Here is a 26,044-nt window from a genome sequence, read left to right on the forward strand (position 1 = left end):
TCCATGTGAAGGTCAGAGGACAACTTGTTGGAGTCTTTCCTTCCACTGTGTAGGTCCCAGAGCTGAAACTCTGATAGCTACACTCTTTACCCACTGATCCATCTCACCAGCTTGTAAGATATAACTTTATTTTTGGTTTTTTGAGACAGGGTTTCTCTGTGTAGCTTTGGAGGCTGTCCTGGAACTCGCTCTATAGACCAGACTGGCCTAGAACTCACAGAGATCCTCCTGCCTCTGCCTCCCAAGTGCTGGGATTAAAGGCGTGTGCCTCCAACACCCGGCTGAGATAGAACTTTTAGTAGATACTAAACTTAGCAGCTCAGTTTTAATATAAAAAATCTTATTTGCCCCAAATCTAAGAACATTCTGCGAAGCTTTCTGTGAAGATATTTTTGTATTCATTTTAATTCTTTCTGCTTCAGTTATGACACTAAGCTATAATGATGTCAGCAAGCATCCACATGGAGACAAACAGTTGGGTCCCCTGACCCTGTGTGGCCCCGGCTGAATGGTGCTTAATGTCTGTGGAATGTACAGGCATCCAGCAGTTCTGTGGAGCAAAACACAAGAGAAGACCATCATTCCCTGCTAGCACTTGCCACACTCCTCTCTGCACCAATTTCCTATGTTCTTAAAAGCAAAGTTGTTAAAGATATCTTGGGAACACTCCTGTCTTCTAAAGTATGTCCTGGTTAATCGAGATGATTTAAGACCCCCATAAGTGCTCTCTGTTTTAGATGTCTATCCTTAAACACCTGCCCTGTGTTTTCTTCCTGCTTCCAGTATCTTCTCTAGCACACAATATAATGCTACAAAATTGCAGGCATTCTACTATCTTAAATAATAGAATTTATAAAATTATATTTTATTTATATATTTATTTATTAAAATTATATTTTAAATAATTCTATTAAATTGCAGTGATTCTATTATCTCTAATTTGATTCTATTTCCCCAGTTTCTTTCTTTTATGACAGCTATTCTATCTAAATTATGTACACCAAGACTCCTCTAGGGCTAACCATGCTGTATTTACTTTTATTAATGTTTGTGCATTTTTATATAAAACCATCAAAAATCAGCCCTTCATCAGTTCTGTGGTATATACAGTTTGTGTCATTTCCCAAGCCCCCAGCTGATTAGCAAAAATGGGAACACACATGGGAAGAGCTTTGCAACACCTCTCTCCTTCAGACAATTCAGCATGAATAGACCATGCCTTTCGCTGTTGTCTAATTGAATCGGCTCAATGGTAACTGAATCTTTCTGCGAGGTCAGGAGAAAGTCTCCACTTCTCTATGCCCTTGTCTGTACCAGCTGAGAACTTGACACCCCTGAGTTCTTAATATATACTGACTTTGAACCTCGTGTTTTTTTCTCATTGGTGGCCCATTCTACGTACCAGAGGACAAGCACTGTCTAAAGTTCTCCATCACGGTAAGATACTGTGGCCCTAGGTATGTTTTATACGTTGTTTTGTTCTGAAGGATAGACAAGCACTCTGTGTCATCACTGAACAGCAGGTCCTTAGCTGGGGATTCAAACATCTGGAACATCATTCTTTCAAATCCATTGTTTCCAAAGAGCTCCTGAATTGGGACAAACAGACAGTCACCGAGGGTACCAGAAAGCATAGAGAACTCTGTCTAGAAGACCAAAGGCTTCAGGATTGCACAGCTCCAGTCCTTGGAGAAGCCCAAGACCCAGCAATAGTTTAGGAAATGCCAGAGTAACAGAAAGCATGCTCTGAGGGTTTGAATGCTGGCTTCATCTTTGCCTTGCTGTGTGAACTTAGGAAAATTCTGCACTAAGGTGAGTCAACCTCAGTTTGCTTATTTGTAAGTGAAGGCAGTAACATCACATTGTGCAGCCATGTATGTAAAAGAACGTAATTAGAAAACTGGCCAGTGCCAGGTGTTTGCCCAGCTGTCTGGATCGCCCTCCCACGCCTGGTTGTTGCCTGGGACCCCTGCTGCTTTGCCCTTCTCTTCTCTGGAGCCCAGCCAGTTCCGTATCGTCATCCCGTTCACCTTCCCCTGCAGCCAGCACGGCAGCTTGTCTTACGTGAGACTTGCCCCTCCAGACTTCCACCATCAAGACTCTCTTATTTGATGGATTTCCTAGGTGTGAGGGTTAGTTTTGATTGCCAATGTGACACAGGTAGAACCAGGGCTCCTCAGTTAACTAAAGCCTCTGTCAGACTGGCCCTCGGGCATGTCTCTGGGGCATTTTCTTAACAGGTGATACAGGAGGGCCCAGTCCACTGTGGGTGGTGCCATCTCTCAGCAGGCAGGGAGGCTGGGACAGTACGAGAAAGATAGCCAAGACAGTAAGCAGCGCTCCTCCATGGCCTCTGCTTCAGTTCCTGCCTCCAGGTTCCTGCCTTGAGCCCCTGCATGACTTCCTCAGTGATGGACTCTAACCTGTAAACCAAATAAACCCTCCTGTGCTCAAGCTTCTTTTAGTTCGTGTCTTAGCACAGCAAAGAGGAGCAAACCACAATACCAGGCCACCATCCATGTGATAAAACATGGATTTCTTCTTTCTGGAACCTTCAAGAATGGGGTGTCTACTCCAGCAGGCAGGGACAACTATGGGTTTTCCTTTAGATCATATGGGTTAGGCATCTCCTACTTCATAGGATCATCTCCAGTAAGGTCATACAGTATCTAGATGTTTGCTCTTTAACTTCAGATGGCACCCAGCCTATCCAGGTTAAGGAGGCAGATTCACATTGACCCACAAGTCAGCTAGAAAAGCCACCATTCTGCCAATGAGCCAACAGCTCTCTTATTTACTGCACCAGGGAGAGAGGGGATTAATTCTCATGGAGAATTGAGGGGGCCCGAGAGAGTCCAAGTGTTTACTCAAGGCCACGAATCTCAGGCTGTTCTCTTGGATCCTTAGAGAGCTACAGAGTAAACAGGCATCAGATATAACCAGAGACAGGCCCAGGGGCCCAGGGCTCTCTTCCCAGGGAGAAAGGGTATGAGCTGGGCTGGGTAAGGGTACACAGGCACCAGTGCAGTTCTGGGAACTGGCACTGAGTCACAGGGAGTAGGCACTGGCACCCATACCTGCTGGTTTAAGAGTATTCTGCGAGCAAAGTCGACCTTATCTTTCCTGGAGAACACAGCATGGTTTGGCACTCTGGCCAGGTGGCAGCTCTGAGCCTCTGTCACAGGTTTTCTGGTGCCATCAAGGCACAACAGCTCAAAGTCTTCCTGTCTCAGACCCTTAGCCCAAGACTCATGGTTCTTTCCTAGGGAGAGAAAGATGGGATGAGGCACATCTTACAGCTTTGGTCCAGGAGTTAGGTTGGCCACCAGTGCCCGGCAAGTCATGCCACACAGAGAAATAAAACAAAAAGAAGAAATTCACGAATCCATAACCTTCTTGTTCAGTGCTCCATTAGTTCCACTCAAGGTAAAGATTTCTTAAAGTAGTCTCATGGTATCAACAACAGGCAAACGTGAGCATGAGCTCCGGGCTTTGCCATCTTGAATGCTGCTCATCATCCATACTGAGCTTGCCACTAAGCCAGATAGCACATGAAAGAGTGCTGGGAGCGTGTGTGCATGTGAGTGTGTGTGCATATGAGTGTGTGCGCACGCATGCGTGCGTGTGCGTGTGCGTGCGTGTGTGTGTGTGTGTGTGTGTGAGACCAACCCCCATTTGACCAGAATGGCTCAGACAAGACTCGATTTGCCCAGAATCACACACCTAAGGAGACATTCACAACAAGAGCAGGAGTTGGGGGCAGGAAGGGGAAACATGCTGCATGCGACTTAGCCTAAGCACTCTTCTCAGAGTCCTGGAGGCCAACCATTTTGTCCCCATATCACAAGGCTTGACAGGAAGTGTGCTACAGATCACTATGCTAGTGACTTAGGAGGTTTAGGCGGAAGGATTATGAGTTGAAGACTAGCCCGGACAATGTAGCAAGACCCTTTCTAAAACTTAAAAAGAAATGTTTGGGGCCAGTGAGATGGCTCAGTGGGGAGTAGAGAGGGTGGGGTCACAATTGCTGCCAAGTCTAAGGACCTGAGTTCCGGTCTTTGGGGCCCACAGGGTAGAGGGAGAGAACTGACTCCAGTAAGCTGTTCTCTGACCTCAGAACTAACACACAACAAATAAATAGATTTAAAAAATAATAATGAATGGTTAAAGAGATGGCTCCCAACTGTGTGTAACTCCAACTCCAAGGAATATGATGCCCTCTTTTGACCTCTGTTCTGGCCATACATACAACAGGTATGCAAGTGCTATACAGACATATATGCAGGTAAAACAGTCATACATTATAAAATTTAAAATTAATCAATAAGTAAACAAAATGTTGGACAGTAGCCCAGCAGTAGAGCACGTGACTGGCATGCTCAAGATCCTTGGTTAAATTCTCCAGAACTGAATAAAAAATTAAAATGGCAGTCCTGAGAGTATTAACCAAAAAGGAAAATTCAATAAATTAGACTGTATTAAAACTAACCCTGTTGCCAGGCAGGGGTGGTGCATATCTTTGATCCCAGCACTTGGAAGGCAGAGGCAGGTGGATCTACAAGTTTGAAGCCAGCCTGGTCTACAGAGTGAGTTCCAAGACAGCCAGGGATACACAGAAAAACCCTGTCTCAAAAAACCAAAACAGAGAGACAAAGAAAACAGTTCACTCAGCAGCTGGAGAGATGGCTCAGGGGTTAAGAGCATAGGTAGTGTTCTTCCAAGGACCTAAGTTCAGTCCCTAGGATCCACATCAGGCAGCTCCAGTTTCAGGGAACCCAATGTCCTCTGGCTTCTTCCGGCTCCTGCACTCATGTTGCACATAAACTCACATGGGCACGCACACATACCAATAAGTAAATGAGTTTCTTTCTTTAAAAAAGAAGCCACAGAAAAGCACAAGATACCCAAAATGGATAGCTGTCTAAAACTTTAGTCTGCAATATGAAAAGAATGCCTGTCCATCAGGGAAGCAGATACACTCACATAGTTCATGGTCTCTGTGTGTTTCCTCACCTGGGGTCAAGGTCAGGGTGATAATCAGCATCACCAAGTCCGAACAGATTGGCAGTATGCTAAAATGCTAGATGCATTTAAAATTCTAGGACCCACTCTCTGGAGCCTGCTAGGTTTAGTTGTTATACTTTCGCTCTGCAAGGGGAGCTCAGGTTTTTTTTCAAGGAAGGAAAGCACAGTGCAAGCACCTACCATTGGTGTTTTGTAGAACTGTGGGGTGCTTCATGAAGGCCACGTCCCCCTTCTCAACCAGACACCTGCGCAACAAGGGCCAGGTCAGCAAAGATACTCAGCAGAAGTGAAAAGGAGCCACTAAGGGGGGGGATCACACCCCTTCTCCCGCACAAGCAATTGCGACCACCATCCAGGCCCTTGGTTTCGATTCTCACCCCGCTCCCCAAATGGGGTGCTTGTGCTCTCCCATTAACAGAGATGTGTGAGGGGGACCATATGATGTAGTATCACACCACAAGACACTACAACCAGTGTGGGACATGGCTGTGAAGGAGTTTTATTGCACTCATGTGTCTGCTCAGGACCCATAACAGCGAACATACTTCTCTAGACAGGACTCACCCTTTATTCAGTGGGAAATGAGCACCTGTGTTCAGGCACACCATCTTTGCTTGTCTGTTGATTGTCAGGGACGCTGTTAGGATTTGTATATTTGTTCTCCCTTCAGGCTTGTGTGGTAAAGGCTGAGTCCCTAACCAGTGGCACTGTTTGTCAGCTGGTAGAAACTTTAGGAGGTTGAGGGGTCACACCTTTGAAGCATGTGCCCACTCCCCCATCCTGTCCCACACTAACTCCTTCATGGCCTTTATGGGGTGAGGGATTTGTTCCCTCACACTCTTCCGTCATGATGTTCTGCCTCACCACAGGTCTATGCGGTGGAGAAACGTGACCATGGGTGGAAACCATGAGCCTAAACTCACCACCACAAGTTCCTCTCCAGCATTCTCTCTCTCTTGTCTTTGGGTGGCTCTGTCTGTAACTGGGGTCACTTGTGCGCATTCGGACTCACGAGAGCCCCCACCTTGTTGTTGTTGTTGCAAAGAGTGAAGAACACACAGTTGCTTGAGTTTATTGTTTTGTTTGGTGGAAAAAATAAGGGCATGTTTGCATGCTGGTGGGAATGACCTAGTAAACAAGAACGTGTGGAACTCTGGTGGTTCAGCGGCTATGGTACAGTACTTAGAAAAAAAGAATGTGATGATGCAGGAGGACAACGCCCTCAGATGGGCAGGAGAGGATGTCTCTGTGGGTACAGGACAGCTAGGAGAGGACAAGTACCCAAAATAACAGGCGAAAGGCAGCATCTGAGGGCACTGAAGCTGGCAGATGCTGCCTTGATCCAGTAATGAGGCTTTGTGGGCTTCCTCTTCTAATTGCTTTGTCTCCTAGGAAGCAGTAGGGATGCAGAGGCATGCATCTTTTGAGCTTGGTCCTCATTGCTTGCAAAGGAAGCCAGACAGCTGGAGGCCTCAGTCAATCTCAGAGTTTAGCCAGAAGGAGGGACAGGCACTGAGTACAGAATAACAATGACCATGACTGGTCCTTAAATGTGTGTGGGCGCACTGTGGGAAGACAAGGACATGCCCGAGGGTGTGAGAACAGGAAGAACTTACAGGATTGGAGTTTACCAAGAAGAATGAACTTAGGGAGAGGTGAGAGCAATAGAGAATGAGATATTTGAAGCTAAGAGGGTCCTCTGTGTGCCTCATCATTTTGTAAAGGGAGTAAGTTTTAAGTCCTGTGCATCAAAACAGGACCTGGCAAGGTGGTAGCATCTATAACCTCAGCATCTGAGAGGCTGAGACCAAAGAATCACAAATTCCAGGCCAGTCTGGACTACAATAGTGAGGTTCTGTCAAGTCACCAAACTTGGCAATCTGGCTTTGATCTCTGGAGCTCACATGGTGGAAAGAGAGAGACAACTGCCTCAAGTTGTCTTCTGACCTCCACATGTACATCGTTATGCACAACACTCTCTCTCTCTCTCTCTCTCTCTCTCTCTCTCTCTCTCTCTCTCTCACACACACACACACACACACACACATGAATAGATAAGCAAATGAATTTTTTGAGAAAGTATTGAAATTGGGCCAAACACAATACCAATATACCTTATGTTATAAAGAAATATTAAGCTAGTTTGTCTTAGATTTAATATTCAGCAGATATTGTTGTCACTAACGTATGACTGACAAGAGAAGCAGAAGTGTGCTGTCCGGGTGTATATGGGGGCAGGAGAGCTTTACTCAACCATTACACACACACACACACACAATCTGAACATGCCCAGCATGGCTCGTCATACTTAGAACACAGTCTGCCTGCTCAGCCAGGTCTACAGGGTTCAACAGACATGGCCACCAGATGCTGACCGAGCAGGTCACAACCCAGATCCTCCTTCTCCACACTCCAAACCTCTGTTGCTGACCTTACTGCAGAGTGCTTTGTGCCACCCATGGCCTCATCCTTGCTGACTCACTTCTGGATTACTCTTACCACAGATTCTCTCAATACTTAGTTCTGTGCTCTCCTGATCCTTCTTCTCTTGAATGTCTTCCCATGTCCCTTTTCTAAAACTGTCCCCTGCCTTGGTCACTGCCACATCAATCCCTGCTGCGTTAGGATCTTGACTATCTTCCAAAAGTACATGACTATTAAGGCTTCGTTCCAGGGATTGGGGAGAAGGGTCAGTCATTAAAAGCACTTACTGCTCTTCCAGAGAACCAGAGTTCAATTCCCAACACCCATGTTGGGCAGCTGACAAGCACCCTTATCTCCAACTCCAGGGGATCTGATGCCCTCTTCTGGCATCTGCAGGTATCTGTATTACATGATCATATTCACACACACACACACACACACACACACACACACACACACACCACACACACACAGAGGAACACACATACACACACACAAACAGAGGAACACACATACACGTCAAAATTAAAGTTTAAACTTAAGTTTTAAAGAGCTTGCTTCTGAGGTGATGGTATTAGAGGTGAAACCAGGAGGAGATGGGGCCCTATGAGAAATCTTAGGTCATTGAGGTGTACCTTTGAAAGGAATGGTTGGACCCCAGCCACATTGATTCTACTCTATCATGGATTAGAACCTCTAAGACCATGAGCCAAAATGAACTTCTTCTCCTTACAAGTTGATTGTCTCAGGCATTTTGTTAGAGGATGGAAAGCTCCCTAACAGATGCCTCCCCTTGGTCCCTCTATAGCATATACAGTTGAGAAGAATCTAATTTGCTCGTGTGTTTACTGTCCTGCTCTTCCACTCGGACACCGGGGTGGACAGGACCATGTGTGTCTTGCTGTTTGCTGTAATGCCTCTACCTAGAACAGCACCTGTCACTCAGTGCTCTGTAAGTTGTGGTGATATATTATTAATGGTTTATTAAAGCTTGCCTGAGTATTCAGAAAGCAAAGTCGGCCACAAGTTATAGAAACCAGGCAGTGGTGGTACACACCTTTAATCCCACCTCGTGGGAGGTAGAGGTAGACAGACTGAGATACAGAAAATATATCCAGTCCTAAAGAGAAACAGCTCACACAAAGATGATCTCAGCACTTGGGATCCCAGGACTCATGAGAGGTATTTAACACAGCAACAGGGTCTCAGAGCTAGCATTCATTTTCCAGCCACAATGAGGAGAGGCAACAGTCTGAGGCTTGGTGATAGCTTGTAGAAACAGGATAAGTCCTTTCAGCCTGAGATAGTGGTAAGATCTAATGGCTTGGCTGTTTTGCTTTTCTGATCTTCAGCTTGAAGCTTGAACCCCAATATCTGTCTCTGGATCTTTTATTTATTGTGTTACAGTAAGTATGTCTCATTTTTCTTGAATGGATAGAGGAGCTTAGAAATGTCTATTATAAAAGATACTCGCCCGGGCATTGGTGGTGCACACCTTTAATCCCAGCACTCAGAGATTAAAGGTGTGCAGAGGCAGAGGCAGGTGGGTCTCTGTGAGTTTGAGGCCAGCCTGGTCTACAGAGCAAGTTCCAGGTCAGCCTCCAAAACAATACAGAGAAACCCTGCCTCAAAAAACAACAAACAACAACAGCAAAAAATAGTCATTAGCTGAATTAGGAAACAGGTGTCTGGGTCTCTCCTGTGATTGACAGCTGAGCTCTACCAGAACCCATAGTTTATCTATAGTCACATAGAAGAAAGAAAGGAAAGCAGACCCTGCACTCCCCATCTTGCCCTGTCCAGGTACACAAAGGTCCAGTTCAGGCAGCTGGATCAAGAGATCACTCTCTAGAACCTGGCTGAATATCAGACCATAGAACAACTGGAATTGCAGTGACTCTGTTCTCCAAATTCTGGCTACTTCTAAGTTGATACTGGAATGCTGAAAAGGATGAAGAGGTGAGGAGGTTGGTGGGGTGATGCCAAGAGAAAAAAATAGCCATAGATACTAACCTGAGAGCTCCACTGGATCCATAATATCCCTCATGGCTGTTGGCGACACACATGTGGGCTGGGTCGTCACCCCCGGCACACAGAGCACAGAGTTTGGACTTTGGATTGGACCCTGGGGCACAGCTGCCACTGAAGAACTCATCTGTGAGGAAGGAAAGCTAGAGTCAGCTCTTCCTGTGATGGCAGGAAAGCCCCATGGTTTGTCCCTAAGACTGATAACACAGCACACAGCTAGTTATTTGCCAACATTGTTAAGGGGTTGGGGAGATGGATCGGTCAGCAACGTGCCTGCCATGCAAGCAAGAGGACCTGAGTTCAGATCCCCAGCACCTAAGTAAAAGTCTGTAACTCCAGTGCAGAGGAGGGTGGAGAGAAGAAGACCCCTGCAGCTTACTGGCCTGCTGGCCTAGTCAAATTGGTAAGCTCCAGGTTCAGTGAGAGACCCTGCCTCCAAAAACAAGATAGAGGCCTTTAATCCCAGCACTAAAGAGGCAGAGACAGTTGGATCTCTGAGTTTGTAGCCTGGTCTACACAGCAGGTTCCAGGACTGCCAAGGCTGCATAGAGGGACTCAAATAATGGCAATATGGAGATCAATGGAAAAAGACACCCAATATTCACCTCTAGCATCCATACACATGTGCACACATATGTGTCTGCACACATACATAGCAACACCCACACAAACACATATACTATACATAAAAAGCTACTTTTTTATAAAAGGAACAAGAACCTTATGGAATAAAATAAAAGATTCCAGACAGACTGGCTGGAGAAGGACCAAACTGTGAGCTTACAGAAATCCACCCCTGTGTCCACACAGGGCAGGGGTGATGATGGACAGATAGAGAGCTTAGCCCTAACAGAATGGAAATGGGAGCAGGAGCTGGCTTGTTTAACCTACACCAGTGTTTTCTGATCTCTGCTGTTTTGTCATTGTGACTTTGAGTCGGGTAAGGAATAGAAAGCCATGGCTTCCAAGCCTAGCACTGGGTTCCAGGAACTACACCAAGGACACTAAGCACAGGCCTTTCCTTGTTAAACCTACTTACTACCTGTAGGTACCTGTCAGAACTCAAGTTACCACACCCATGGGCCTGCAAATCCGGGAAGAAGGGTTACGATTCCATTCAGTTGGAGATAGAGCGACTCTCTATAGACCTGTGAGTGAGTGGGTGGTCCCCAAGGGATGGGGAGAGAAGACAAGTCTACAGACAAGAACTGGTCCCTGAAAAGGTCCATATAGGAGCAGAGTCCAGACATAGCACAAAAGGCTTAATGGAGGCCATTTGAGTAGACCATCAAGAGAGGGGAGAGGGGTAGGGGCAAGATCCAGACTCCAGGGGATCTTACTGTGTAGCTACTGTTCTTTATCCCTAGAGAAGGGGAGTCTCTGAAGTGATTTGGGCACTGCTGGGCTCAGTGTATTGGCACACAGTCAGATCCACACTTTGCAGAAGTCTACCTGACCGAGAGGAGGACGGGATCAAGGGCTGATGAGAAGCTCAGGTGGGGGGCTGCTTAAGTGGGCCAGGAGAGATCAGGATAAAGTAATGAGAGATGGGATGGAGGAGGAAAAACATATTTCTGGGCAAGGAGGACTCCAGAGCCCTCCACCTTCTTAGGCAGCTCAGGAACATTACCAGGGTAGAATTAAAAAATGCAGTTTTGGATAGGGTGAGTTTAATATGCCTTTGAGATCCTAAGTGGATATGGCAATAGTCAGTTCAATAGACTATTGAACTGCAATCCAGGCTCTTGGGAGGCAGAAGGATCGGGAGTTCAAGGTCAGCCTCAGCTACATGGTGAGTTTGAAGCAAAGCTGAACTTCATGAAACTGTGTGTGTGTGTGTGTGTGTGTGTGTGTGTGTGTGTGTGTGTGTGTGTGTGTGTGTGTAGGTCAAGGAGCAATCTGTGTTTGGGAGTTATCACCCTTTAGACCCAATGATAGCAGTAGCACCCATCATTTTATTCAGTGCATATCAAGAGCCTAGTTTTTCATCCCTTGATGACTGAGCTGCACCTGGATGTGAATGCTTAGGGACCAGGGAAAGAGTGGCTTTATGCAACCCAACTACTTCTTAACCAGGTTGGAAAGGATGGGCTCTTGCAGGAGCAGGAGAAAAACCAAGCTGGGGCACTTTTCCTCCTCCCCTTCATCCACACACACTTACTTTTGATGGGAGTGCATAGCCCTGAGGGCAGGTGGGTGCAAAGTAAGGGGAGAGGTGAGGCTCACCTTCTTTCTGTCAAGTCCTTGGCCCAAATACCAATCAGGACCATCCTTGATCTGAACTGAATTTCCCCTCAACTCAGGTACAAGCCCAAGCAAGGCACCACTTCACCTTCAGAACACACTTACCAAATTTGCAAGACCCAGTTTGGTTGTATATTAAACCCAAGGGGATGGTCCAGCCTGCAGAGGTGCCAACTGCTGTGTGGCAGGACTTCTTGCCTCGAAGAGAGTTCCAGGTGATGCTGACGTCTGATTTCTTAACCACAGCCACAACATAATAACCTTGTAGTGGAGACACAAAAACACAAGCTCTTACGGTTTGGAGAAGGAGAGCAGACAAAAGCAGGATCTGACACGCCCCCTTCCCCACGACTTTGATTGGCATCTCTTTGTGATGGAGAATATGAACTTGGTTTCTCCATTTTCTGTTCTCTTCGGTCCCTTGGCTGATATGTGGAAACTGCATAGCCAATGTTTGCCTACAAGTGTGACCTTAGGGTGTCTGAGAATGGAAGGGGGGAAGTGGTCCAAGGGAGCCTTTGCATCTTCAGCATCCCTCTTCTTTTTATCATACTGCCTTAACTTCCCAGATAACCTCTAGGTGGAGCGAGCATTCTTGCCTTCTTCCTGATTCATGGAAGCATCACTAATGCACCAGCTATTCTTATCCAAAGAATACACTACTGAATTGTGTTCATTAGTGAGTCTGATCTGAAGAAGGAATTTGGTAAGATTAGATAGAAGTATAAAACTTTAGAATTAGAAGACAATGTTATTCACTACTTCCTCCATTACACACACACACACACACCCTGCTCTACCTGGATGTGTTCAAATGTGGAAAAGTTGGGGCTCAACATGGCAAGTGGAAGACTTGTTTCACTAGGTATTTCTTTTGTTTTGTTTTGTTTTTCTTGAGACAGGGTTTCTCTGTGGCTTTGGAGGCTGTCCTAGAACCAGCTCTTGTAGACCAGGCTGGTCTCAAACTCAAAGAGATCCGCCTACCTCTGCCTCCCAGTGCTGGGATTAAAGGCGTGTGCCACCAACGCCCGGCTTCGCTAGGTATTTCTTAAGTAACCTCATGTGGCTCTATATGTGCCTACATTTCTCTTTAGTAAAATGAATGCCAAAACTCATCCTGGGAGAGAAGCTGATGTGTGCTGAGCATCCTGTTGTGAGTGGGGAGAAGAAGTGAATCTGTAGGTTCTCCGCAGTGGTGCTAGTGGCAGAGACAGTGCTAGTGTCAGAGATAGTGCTAGACTCTCTCAAAGTAAAGCAGATTCTACTGAGTCAGCAGCTAGCCTCTGACTGGGCCCTGTTATACAAGTAGCTAAGTACTATCTACTAATACTAAAATACTAGTACTGTCTTCAGGTCTAGGGCTTTTACATTTATGCCATTAAATACTATCATCTATCTTTGTGTGTGTGTGTTTGTGTGTGTGTGTGTGTGTGTGAGAGAGAGAGAGAGAGAGAGAGAGAGAGAGGGAGAGAGAGAGATACACAGAGAGAAACAGATACAGAGAGATAGGAGAGACAGAGAAAGACAGGCAAAACAGAGGCAGAGAGATAAGAGAGATAGAAGCAGTGAGACACATAGGAGAGGAAGATGAGAGAGATAGTAGAGACAGAAAGATAAGAGAGAGACACAGAGAGAGTTGGTGTGATGGTTTGATGGTCGACTTGATAGGATCTTGAAGCACCTTGGAGATAAAGCTTTGGGCATGCCAGTGAGGGATAATGGGGTTAATTGGGGTGGAAAAGCAGATGCCATTCCCTGGGCTCCATGAAAAGGAGAAAGCTGGCCAATGCCGACATTTACCTCTCCCTGTCTTCTGACCACTGGTGCAATGTGACCAGGCAGGCTCCCACTCCCACCACCAGGCTTTAAGACTATGATGGATTGTATCCCCCAGAACTGTATGCTAAAATAAACCCTCCCCACTTAGGATGCTTTTGCCATGGCTACAAGGAAAAAACTGATACACTTGGTTGAATACCAAACTCTCTCCATCCAAGCCTGTTTCCTCCCCAGTTTGCTGTTTGGTCATGGTGTTTCATCGCAGCAATAAAAATCCTCAGGCAGGGTGGTTTGTTCTAAAGACCAGGTTGACTCCCCTATCAGTAAGTTCTAGCTAACTGCAGGGTAGTTCCCATTTTCTTCCTCTTCCTCAGCAGCCCTTGGGATCTCCTCCTCACATGAGGCTTCACCTGATCCTAGAAGTACTGGGCATCAAACTTGAGTCCTCTATAAGGCCAATACTCATACTTCAGTGCTAAGATGTCTCTCCAGCCTCAAATTTGGTTTGTTTTTAAGGCCACCTTTATCCTCTTCCCGAGCATAAGGTTCTGCTTTTGAACCTCAATGTTACTGATTCACTCACCTTCCAAAGGTGCATTCACACACATAGACCCCAGTCTTTGACTGCCATGTGTAGACACTAAAAAAAAAAAAAAGAAAAGAAAAAAGAAAAATTGAGGGCTGTTGTGTGATACTTTGATTGCTTTATGACAACAAAGTTTGCTTTGAGTCAAAGGGAAGAGCTAGGTACTAGCTGACCAAAATTAATCATAGATGTTTTGGAGGATTGGGGACAGATAGAGAGACAGGAAGTAGTTGGGCGGGGCTTAGAGAGAGTCTGGCCCTTTTGGATGGAGGAATGAAAGAGATAGGAGGTCACTGGTCACTCCTCTGATCCCTCAGGTTATTATACAGATATCCGACTCCCAACGTTTACTGATAAAGAGTAATTAGATAGACGTACCTCTCATGTAAGTTACTCTATCCAAGATGTGAATTTTTCAACCTCAACTGAGATTGACTAAAATGAGAAATGTTGGCTTAGTGATCTATCACTGGTTATCAACTGGCAAAGGTCCTACAGGAGCATTTAATTCCATCTCCTCCTGCCCTTGGCTATTAGAACACTAGGTTCCATCCCAGAATCTCCTCAACACTTAAACAGATACAAAATAAAAGCCGATGCCCATTGAAGGGGAGGAGAAGAGACCACTGCAGATATTGGCAGAGATCCTTCTGAGGTATCTGTCTGGATCTGACATCTTCCCTGAGCTAACAGCAAGTCTAACCCAAGGGCTGTTTGGCAAGCACTGTCATGGCTCTACCCACCCCATACCCTCCAGTATCATTATAGCCATTATAAGAGGTATGATTCTGAACTCTTTCTGCTGTAACTGTCCTGGCAGGGGCAGAGCTACTGAAAAGACAGACACTTGCTCCCCTCACTTTGGCTGTCAGACTATTGAGACAGCAGTCCCCAAAGAACTGGGATTCCTCCAGGGACATTGTTCTGGGGAAGGGAAAAACTAAAGTACTACTGCCAGCCTGAGGAAGAATTGTCTCCCAAGGAAAGATTTCAAACAGCTCTGACACTCAAACACCTTGCAGGGGAGACTGAAGCCAAACAACATGGTGGGCCAATAGTGGGTGAGACCACACTGTGACCAGGATCGCTCATCCGGGCACATCTCTTGCCTTCTGTTTAAACATGAGCCTTCATATTAGCATCCTGAAGGTGGGCTTGGGCATCACGATGTCTCCAATTTGTTCCTCTTCCTCATGTGGCTATGCTGAATAAAATCTCTCCCTCTCTCTCTTCTTCTCCCTCCCCCTCTCCCTCTCCCTGTTCCTCTGCCTGTCTCTCATTATTGAGTGACACTGAAATTGGTGTATTGAGGAAAGTAGTTTGTCATGGATGCTGGGCCCAGTTCTCAATCCTAAACCCTTTGGAAACAGTCCTAACGGCTGTATCTGTAGCTGAGCTGACTCTGCTGTGGAGTAGAAGGTTCTGCTTCAAAGTGTCCTAAGATACAAACATAGCTATGATTATCTTATCAGAAAAAGGGCACCGTTTCTTCACCTTTCTGTGTTCATGCCCAGAGGGAAACCCAGAGAATCCCCACCCTCCACTCACAGTAGTTCTCTCCCAGGACAGGTACCAGACCACAGTGGCCGGCGATGTAGGCAAACCCTCCATCCAAGCTCATGGCGTCGGCTTCTCCTTTCTGAAATCAAGAAAGAAATCAGTGGTGAACTGTGTGACTGTCTTCCATCCCACTGACCCTCAGGCTCTCCATTTCACAAGTTTCCTGTCATGTGTACTTATTAAACCAGATCGTGGTACTTCCAAGTCTGCTGCCGTGAAAATGTGGAATTTAGAAAACTAGACCTGTCTTTGTCCTGTCGGCTAGAAACAAGGGCTCAACTCAGGCCGTGCTCTCTGGACATCCCTGGACATGCACACAGCATACTTTCTTTATGATCATTGTCACTTAATTCAGCAACCCACGTGGCCAGACTCAGGTACCGTTATTTAACCTGCTCCATGGAAAACGTTTTCTTTCAACCAGTGGAATCAAATCTGTCCCCCGAATCCCGTTAGTACTGCACTCAATGATGCAAGAAATGTTTCCAACAAATAACTAATAAATAATTAACTAACAAAATAGTGAATGACCATTAAATAATTCATTCATAGTTAACTTGATATCATAATCATTTTTTCTAAACAGAGCAACTAATGTATTCTTACAGTTATAAATAATATCACTGAGCTAAAAATAGTTAAATGGAGTATAGCTCATACTTGCAATTCCAGCACTGGTGAGGCTGAAGCAGGAGAATGCCACAAGTTCAAGGCTAGCCTGGGCAACATAGTGAGTGCCAGACCAACGAGGATATGTGAGACTTTTGTCAAACACCAGTGACACCAGCGTGCATTCATATATATGCTTCACTGTGACTCCTTGACTGCCCTAGCAATCTAAAAACTAACCAGGGCAGGAAAAACGCACCCTGTGCCAGGCCATTTCCCGGCATGTGCAGTGCCTGGGATGGAGGTCAGTGGGAAGAGCTGTGCGGTGCCTGGGGATGCAGGTCAGTGGGAAGAGCTGTGCAGTGCCTGGGATGGAGGTCAGTGGGAAGAGCTGTGCAGTGCCTGGGGATGGAGGTCAGTGGGAAGAGCTGTGCAGTGCCTGGGATGCAGGTCAGTGGGAAGAGCTGTGCAGTGCCTGGGATGCAGGTCAGTGGGAAGAGCTGTGCAGTGCCTGGGATGCAGGTCAGTGGGAAGAGCTGTGCAGTGCCTGGGATGCAGGTCAGTGGGAAGAGCTGTGCAGTGCCTGGGGATGCAGGTCAGTGGGAAGAGCTGTGCAGTGCCTGGGGATGCAGGTCAGTGGGAAGAGCTGTGCAGTGCCTGGGATGGAGGTCAGTGGGAAGAGCTGTGCGGTGCCTGGGGATGCAGGTCAGTGGGAAGAGCTGTGCAGTGCCTGGGATGGAGGTCAGTGGGAAGAGCTGTGCAGTGCCTGGGGATGGAGGTCAGTGGGAAGAGCTGTGCAGTGCCTGGGATGCAGGTCAGTGGGAAGAGCTGTGCAGTGCCTGGGATGGAGGTCAGTGGGAAGAGCTGTGCAGTGCCTGGGATGCAGGTCAGTGGGAAGAGCTGTGCAGTGCCTGGGATGCAGGTCAGTGGGAAGAGCTGTGCAGTGCCTGGGGATGCAGGTCAGTGGGAAGAGCTGTGCAGTGCCTGGGGATGCAGGTCAGTGGGAAGAGCTGTGCAGTGCCTGGGATGGAGGTCAGTGGGAAGAGCTGTGCAGTGCCTGGGGATGGAGGTCAGTGGGAGGAGCTGTGCAGTGCCTGGGGATGCAGGTCAGTGGGAAGAGCTGTGCAGTGCCTGGGGATGCAGGTCAGTGGGAAGAGCTGTGCAGTGCCTGGGGATGGAGGTCAGTGGGAAGAGCTGTGCAGTGCCTGGGATGCAGGTCAGTGGGAAGAGCTGTGCAGTGCCTGGGATGGAGGTCAGTGGGAAGAGCTGTGCAGTGCCTGGGGATGCAGGTCAGTGGGAAGAGCTGTGCAGTGCCTGGGGATGCAGGTCAGTGGGAAGAGCTGTGCAGTGCCTGGGGATGCAGGTCAGTGGGAAGAGCTGTGCAGTGCCTGGGGATGCAGGTCAGTGGGAAGAGCTGTGCAGTGATTGGGGATGGAGGTCAGTGGGAGGAGCTGTGCAGTAGCTGGGATGCAGGTCAGTGGGAAGAGCTGTGCAGTGCCTGGGATGCAGGCCAGTGGGAAGAGCTGTGCAGTGCCTGGGATGCAGGCCAGTGGGAAGAGCTGTGCAGTAGCTGGGGATGGAGGTCAGTGGGAAGAGCAAGGCCTTGGGTTTAATGCCCAGTACCAGCCAAACAACAAACCAACTCTCAAAAACAAAGTTAAAAAAATAATTAAATGAGTGGCACACTGTGAACACACATATTTAAAACACTGGGTAGTGAATCACTTACCAGGCCCCATAAAGGCAGACAAAACAGAAAGTGTCCTTTGATAAATCAACAAAGCAAAGCAGAAAGAGGTTAAATAATTTGTCTGATAAATGGTATATTTCCTACAATAACCACTGTTCCAAACAGCCTCCAGGACCTGGCTATTCAAAGTACACATCCCTAAATACTGTACTATGTACAGTTTTTGAGGCAGTGTTTCTCTGCTTAATAGCTCTGGCTGTCCTGGAACTCACTCTGTAGACAAGGCTGTCCTTGAACTCACAGAGATCTTCCTGCCTCTGCCTCCTGAGTGCTGGAATTAAAGGTGTGCACCACCACCACCCCAAAATTTTTATATTCATAAAATGACTGAAAGGTCCTCTGTGGGCTTTGATGAGGTTTAAGAGAGTTAGTAGAAGTTTACATGCCATGTAGAAAGTACTGCAGAACCATTAGCTACCAATTAATGTTAACAATGAACTCAGAAATACAAAAAAAAAAGAGAAGCAATCCAATCCCATATGTATAATAGCTAAGGGTTTATTAAATAACTCAGGTGTAAAAACTATAGATTAGCTAGATAAATAGGGGCAGAAATATTTAGTAGGATATTATGCAAAGTCTTTTGGATCTTGTTTGTTTGTTTGAGACGAGGTTCCTGTTACTTAGGCTAGCCTCAATCTTACTATGTAGCCAAGGACAGCCTTAAAATGGTTCTCTTGTTTTCACCTCCCAGGGATTGGGATTGCAGCTGTGTTCCACCATGCCTGGATGTGCAGCTATTAAAACATATTTTAACCGAAGTTTTCGTTATCTAAGAAAGTGTGCCTGCTGTGCCCAAGACTTTAAATGATAAAGGTATTAATACTTATTAACAGATTACTCAATGCCAGGCAATACTCAAGAGTATTCAAGCAGTAATCTTTATAACTGACAGACTTTGGAAACTATAGACCCGACCAAATCTGAATCTCATGGGTTAGTATCAAGACATTTACCCAGAATCAGGGGCCCAGAGGAGGAAGAGGACTTCCTACCGTGATGGCAGCAATGCAGTCCTCAGGGGTTTCCTCCGTGACACAGGCCAAAGCACCGCCACTCACAGCACTCCAGTGGTCACACTTGGCCCTCTCCTGTTGGCCCACTGCACACCACTGCACCCTCCTGGAGTCTTCCAAACCTAGGATGCACGGAGATGATGGAAGGACCCCAAAGTGACCCCAGATGGCTGCAGACATGCTGCCCAATGGGGCATCACTGAAGGCAATGAGTAGGCATGATTTGCTTCATGCCATAGCTCCTGGCTGCCTGTCATTGTCTAGGAGAGCTAGAAATCCAGGTGCTCGTGAAAAATAGTGATGGTGGAGTTCTTCCCTCCCTCCTGATGTCACCATGGAAGCGTCTCAACTCTCCATCCCAAAGCTGGGGGCCTTCTGGAACTTTCCTTTGCAGAACTTCCATCCAGGGAGTAGTCCAAGGAAGTCACACGTTCTGCTCTGATGGTCTCATTGTTGTTGCTCACCCAGTGTGTTAGCTTACATCTAACACTCTGTAGGTGCTCAGTGACTATTGTTTGGCTAAACGGAGGGTGAAGACAGAGAAACAGCAAAGAAAGGGGGTGGAAAAGGCCAGGGAGGGTGGCAGCTGCACTCAGAGCCTCTGGACTCCTTTCTAGTTCTGCTTCTGACTGTGGTGATGGCCACGTTCCCACGTCAGCTTAGGATGGAGGGTCCTCCCTGATGAACAGAACCGTCACTGGGTAAATGGACTCAGTTAACACAAGAATCCAGAGATACCATTGCTTTAAGCTGTCTATAATATGAAGGTCCTCAGATCTCTCTGTGGGGACTGGAAGAGCACGTCTGTAGTGGAGTCCTTACTTCACATCCGTGAGGCTCTGGGTTCAAGCCCCAGCACCACCACCTCCACCATATAACTTTTTTAAAATTAAATAACTTAGTCTCCCCTGGATCAGCAGAACATCTGCTCATTAACCCAGGGTACTGAGTAGCTCTCAAGGCCAATAAGGTTAGGTGAAACTTGCAGCCACCAACTAAATCTCAGTCCATGGCCTTTGCCTCCCCCTGTGGTGAAGCTTCAGAGGTCCCTCCCCAGGCCTGCCATACCTCTCTTTAGATTCTTTATTGTAGAAAAATACTCATATCCCAGGTACAGAGGGATGTCCACCTTTGGAGGAACACTTAGAAGTCCATGAGCAGCGTCAGTGAACAGTAGGTCTTTCCCGTGAGGGGAGCTGAAGAGCTGGAAGGCTGATGACTTGCCATTTTCAAAATGTTCCTGTTCAGAGGCAGGACAAGGAATGGGGGAGCGCTGTTGACACAGGGACGAAAGCGAAGACAAAATGAACCCAAACTAGGCAAGGGGAGGGAAGAGCCACGCCGCCATCCTTGGCCATAGTTTGTTTCTGCCGTTTCGGGTGCCTGCAGTTAACAGCACTTTGAAAATACTAAATGGAACATTCCAGAAAGAAGCAATAAATTTTAAGTAATTTTAATTATAGTGAGCATATGGTTGTATTTTCTATATTTTTACTGTTAATAATCACTTTGCTTAATTTCTGTATTAGTCTTTATCATATACTTGAGTGTATACAAAAAATACAAGATAGTTGCTGACTTTGATTCATTTTAGCATAATGATGATGGTTTGCTGGAACACAGTTCATTGCATCAAGGAGTGTCTCTCTATCTATCTGTCTGTCTGTCTGTCTATCTATCTATCTATCTATCTACCCATCCATCTATCTGTAGGGTTTGGGACTTTCTACAGTTACCAGAATCCACTGAAGATTTTTGTTGTTGCTGAGGTTTTTGTTTGTTTGTTTGGTTGGTTGGTTGGGTTTTTTTGTTTTTTTTAATACAGGGTTTCTCTGTAGCTTTGGCTAGAACTCTGTAGCTGTCCTAGAACTCAATATGTAGACCAGGCTGTTCTTGAACTCACAGAGGTCCACCTGCCTCTGCCTCCCAACTGCTGGAATTAAAGGTTCCCACCACCACTGCCCAGCTCCACTGACGATTTTTGAGTAACCCCTTAACACAGATACAGGGAGATATCCTGTGCACAAAAGCAATGCCCAGGGCTTCTAACAAGTCTCTATGGACAGTTTTAGTCAAATCTCATCTAGTCTGAGTCATGTAGACTCAGAGAACTGCAAGGGCCTGACCCAAAGACCTGTAGAAAGGTGTTTGAGTTGGTCATGTGCCAGGCAGCTGCCTGTGTGCTCCCATGGACAGGGTTATGGCTGCCCCTTGCTTGACCAATGATGGCAATACTAGACTTCACCCTGAAGTTGTTTGCACCAGCACCATTGCCACTAGGACTACAGGTGTCCTTTACCCTCTCTTTATCCCAGGATTCTTGCTAGGACCAGTTTCCTTTCAGACTTCCAAATACTTCAAAGGTCCTTTGCCTGTGTCTCCTTGGCCTGGCCCACAGTTGTTCCTGAGTGTGGCTTATAGTAGCACCTGCCCATGTGCTTTCAAAGGACTGCATTTGCTAGGTTTGGTAGCACATGTCTGTAATGCCAGCACCTGGAGGCTGGAAAAGGAGGATGAGAAGTTCAAGTCCTTCTTTGACTACATATCAAGCTCCAAGTCTGGGCCACATGTAACCTGTTTCAACAAAAACCAAAACAGAACAATAACAATAACAACAATCAAATGACTGCATTTTGCTATTACAGTGGCTCTGTGTGAAATGCCACCTGAAGCTTTCCCTAATAATCCTCCATCCTTCCTTATCCCCAGGGTTCAGGATTCTTCCCAGAATGTCCTTCAAATGAATTTCTCTGTTAAATCACAAAGTACGTGGCCCGTATTGTCAAGGTTGCACAATCCCTCCTGGTAATAATGTGTGCACTCCTTGTGACGTTGTGGATTCAAGGGCAGCTCTGTCTAGTTCATCTCTGAGTCTGAGTACAATGTTGGCAGAGATGGGGCAGGGTACAGAAGCTGCCTGGGAGAGAGTGCCACCAATACAGAGACAGTGCCATGTTCGGGGACCTCTGTCAGGGAAGTCACAAGTCAGCAATGGGGTCATAAGGGAAGCACTTTCTTGATGCAAAGGAGACTTTTCAGAACTGGAAAGAGTGGAAAAGGAGCAGGAAGTGCTTCTGAGCATTGTTAGCTCCCAGGATGGTGATGCCAGTCACATGACTCTTATGGCTTCTACTGTCTGTAATAAATACAGACCAGGTAGATTATTGGTGAAAGGGATCGAGTGCTAACACTACCCATTATGTCCTGAATACACAAAGACTTCTAGTCTTTGCAGTCAGATGGCAAGGAAGACCCACAAACACACACACACACACACACACACACACACACACACACACACACACACACACTGAAGCAGGGAGCTGTAAGTTGGGGAAAGGATGCTGGGTGGGGGTACCTGGGCCACTCTGAGAAGCTCTTGGATCAAGTCCTCCTTGCCATCCACACTGCGAGCCACCACGACATGAGAAGGGACCCGGGCCAGGTAGCACTGCTCGTATTCATCCACTGGCCTGCGGGTGTTGTCCGTGCAGAGCAGCTCATACTGGTCCCTGTCTGCTTTGTGTGGCAGTGCCTCTGAGGAGGGAAAGTTCAGGTGAGCAGACTGTACTGACCTCTCCCCCACCGCAGATTCAGTGGCCTGAAGGGGACTGAGAATCCTTTGCAAACACACTTTACACAGGGGAGAGAGCAGAGGACTCATCAGGGGAAACAACTGGTTTACCATATCACTGCAGGTCACCCAGGGTTGGGTACCACGCCTGGCCAAGGCACCCTACAGTTGCCCATTTCCCTGTGGCTCTGCAAATAAGAATGGTGATAGCAAACACAGGTTGAGCAATGATAGCTCACACAACTGTGCTCAAGGCTCATGGCTGCCTAGGTCTCTTTTCACTGAATCCCCCAACCTAAAGGAGGCCAGACATGGAATGATCACATTACAGACATGAAGAAACAGAATCAGACTCTTAAGATAACTGATCAAAGTCTCAGTGGTGCAGCCACACTGGGGAAATTCACAAAGACAACCAAGTTCCCCAGAAACAGAGTCTGCTGGGGGAGAGCGATGTGAGAGCTGAGGGGGAAAAGGAGGCCTGAGGTCCCAGTCATGGAACTCTGCAGGCGCAAGAACAGGTTCATTGACTGCCATGTTGATGTGGGTGTTATGGACTCGGTGCATTTATAGGTTGAGTCTCCACAAGTGACATTATTTGAAATAGTCCTTACAAATGTACACCAGTGAGGTAAGACCATATTGGAATACAGTGGGCTCCTAATCCAATACAACTGGTGTTGTTGTGAAAAGAGAAAATTGGGATGGAGATGTGTACACAGGGAGTCTGCCATGTAAACATGAAGTCAGACAGTAAAGACATGTATGTACAAGCCAAGGGACACCAGAGATAGCCAGACAGCCAGGAGAACAGCATGGGAGAGTCTTTGTCATCTCAGAAAGAATGAGTCCTGTTGACCTCATGATTGTGATTTTCCACCCAACGTGCGGCACTTTGTATTGGTGGGCCTGGAAAATGAACACAGACAGTCTTTGGGATTAATGAAAGTCTTTACTGAAAGGAGAAACGGGCCTGGTGGTGCAGACCTATTCCAGCTATCCATGACGCTAAGGTAGGAGGATTGCAAGTTCATTGCCTGCCTGGGCAAGAAGTGAGTTTAAGACTAACTCAGCCAACTTAGTGATACCGTGTCTCAAATCGAAGAAAGTAAAAAGAGGGCTGGGGTGTGGCTCAGGGGTGTGGCACTTGCTGGATGTGCAAAGCCCTTGTTTTGATCAGTACTGGAAAAAGGGGGCAGGAGAAGGAAAGTAGGGGGCTACCATTAGATTCTGGGGATCGTTAAATTTAGACTCAGTATGTCACAGGAATAAACACATTTAAAATCTTTATATTTTTAAAAAATACTGACTGAATATGGAAGCACACATCAGCAGTCTCACTATTTAGAAAAATCCAAAGAGCCAGGTGGTGGTGGTACACACCCTTAATTCCAGCACTCAGGAGGCAGAGACAGGCGGATCTCTGAGTTTGAGGCCAGCCTGAGTTACACAGCCTGAGCTGTTACACAGAGAAAACCCTGTCTCAAAAAGGAAGGAAGGAAGGGAGTAGGGGGAAGGAAGGAGAGAGGGAGGGAAGGAAGGAGGGAGGGGGAGGAGGGAGGAGGAAGGAGGGAAGAAAGGACAGAAAGAAAGAGAGAAAGAAAAAGTGAGAGAAAGAAGAAAAATCCAAAGAAAGAAATTAAATTATTATAATGTTTAATTTTAATTAATTAATTTATTTATTTTAGACAGGGTCTTACTACATAGCCTTGGCTGGCCTAGAACTCAATATGTAGACCATGCTGGCTTCAAATTCACAGACATCCTCCTGCTTCTGCCTCCAAAAGGCTAGGATGAAAGGCATGTACCACCTTGCCAGGCCATGACATTTTTAGTGATTTAGTAACATTAAAATTTAGGCTCAGGGCCTGGAGAGATGGTAATCCAGCATGATCTGGGACAACCTGCTCCTTCCCCAGGGGAGGTGCTTTTAAATCTCCATAGTAAGTGCCAGGAGATGCCCCCCACTGGCACAACCATAGTTAGCACAGACATCCAATGGCCACAACAATAATTATCTGGAACAGTTTAGTTCTGGAAAATGGGACCCCAAAATGGCCTTAGTCATGAAAATTTCTGATAATAGGACATGCCCCAGTTTTAAAAACTGCTGACACAGCAGGCAGTGATGAGACGGTAAGCTGTGAGTGGCTGACGCAGAGAACAAAGGATGCTGACATCATCACGAGGAAAGGAGCTAGGTTAGAACCAAGTCCAGGGTAAACTGTGAGGATCTGGAAACTTCCTGGAAGTGTTTGTCATAAAACTGAGCTTAGCGTTGAGCTTTAAGCATTAAAAATGGTGTGGTGTGTTTGTATCTGATATTTAATTGGATATAAAATCAAGAATCTGGCCAGGCCTGGAGGCTTTTTCCTGTAAACCCAGCTACTTTGGAGGCTGAGCAGGAAGGTAGGAAATTTGAGACCTGCTTGGTCGTCTACAAAATGAGTTGAAGGTCAGCTGGGAAATGTAGTGAGATCTTGTCTCAAATGAGCAATAATAATAATAAGTGAAAAGCAAAAGATTTAGGAATGCAACTCTGCCACAGAGTGTTTGCCTGGCTTGTACAAAGTACTGGAGTCAGTGCACAGAACTTACACACGCACACACACACATGCACGCAAAGTCCCAGAATATGTAATCTTAACTTGTCTAAAATTACTGTTTTGCTTGTTTAAGCTATATTGTCCAAAATGGTGGAAAGGTTTGCCATATTATTTTTGTTTTCAAACTTCAAAAGAAGGTATGCTGGGGGGGATGTTTCTCAGGGTTAAATCATTTGTCTAGTACATACAAGGCACTTGGTTTACTGCCTGGCATTGCAGAAACAACAGTCCAAAAGTCATGTTCACTACATTTGTAGAGGTTAGTTAGCTGAGAGAGCAGGGGAGGTCTGGGTGCAGGTCCCTGATATGGGGGTGATCAGCAGGAGACAGAGGTGAACTAAGAAGGAGAACAAATGGGGTCCTAAACAAAGCGGAAATTGTGAGAATGCTTCCCTAAAATCCTTCTGTATCATTAACCGTCTCAGTGTCACTCATTTCTAGAAGTGAGACAGAGTCCGAGCCTTTGGCCAGGCTGGGGCCCACTTTACTCTTTGTCCAGCACTTACCAAACACTGTCAGGTGCCTCACGAAGCTCACATCCCCCGCACCATCCTGCAGACATCTGCAAACAGGACAGCCAAGGTCAGGCGCTCTGCCTGGGAACACGCCTCACCTGGCTCTTGTGCAATGCCTCCTAGGATCTGCTGGGGCCTTGCTCACAGTTTCTCCGGCATCCGTCTGTCTTTAGAGAGGCAACGGCCTTATCTGAAGTCTTTAAAACATCACAGCCAAGCTGAGACCTGAAGCCGGCAGGAGGCCTGGAAACCAGCATCATGGGCAGCTCTGGAGAAGGATGTTAAAGGTGACAGGTCCCTTGCCTTCCTCTCAGAGAGCAGCTCCAAG

At 46.6% G+C, this 26,044-nt stretch overlaps 1 protein-coding gene across 1 annotated transcript in view; it reads right to left on the bottom strand.

Annotated features, from left to right (window-relative positions):
- Nucleotides 1-387: 387 nt before the first annotated feature.
- LOC101828453 (inhibitor of carbonic anhydrase) overlaps nt 388-26,044 on the bottom strand; it is a 40,551-nt gene continuing 14,894 nt past the window's right edge. The window contains exons 6-17 of the mRNA XM_040740194.1: nt 25,708-25,763; nt 22,380-22,558; nt 20,090-20,261; nt 19,001-19,143; nt 15,635-15,725; nt 14,084-14,140; nt 11,827-11,982; nt 9,463-9,604; nt 5,206-5,270; nt 3,078-3,262; nt 1,403-1,589; nt 388-550 (exon numbers count right to left, since the gene is read on the bottom strand). Of these exons, the coding sequence (XP_040596128.1) occupies nt 516-550; nt 1,403-1,589; nt 3,078-3,262; nt 5,206-5,270; nt 9,463-9,604; nt 11,827-11,982; nt 14,084-14,140; nt 15,635-15,725; nt 19,001-19,143; nt 20,090-20,261; nt 22,380-22,558; nt 25,708-25,763 (1,468 nt within the window). The 3' untranslated portion in view covers nt 388-515. The remainder of the gene's footprint in view (nt 551-1,402; nt 1,590-3,077; nt 3,263-5,205; nt 5,271-9,462; nt 9,605-11,826; nt 11,983-14,083; nt 14,141-15,634; nt 15,726-19,000; nt 19,144-20,089; nt 20,262-22,379; nt 22,559-25,707; nt 25,764-26,044) is intronic.

Source organism: Mesocricetus auratus, unplaced genomic scaffold (genome assembly GCF_017639785.1).
Source record: "Mesocricetus auratus isolate SY011 unplaced genomic scaffold, BCM_Maur_2.0 Super-Scaffold_100691, whole genome shotgun sequence".
Taxonomy (NCBI): Eukaryota; Metazoa; Chordata; class Mammalia; order Rodentia; family Cricetidae; genus Mesocricetus; species Mesocricetus auratus.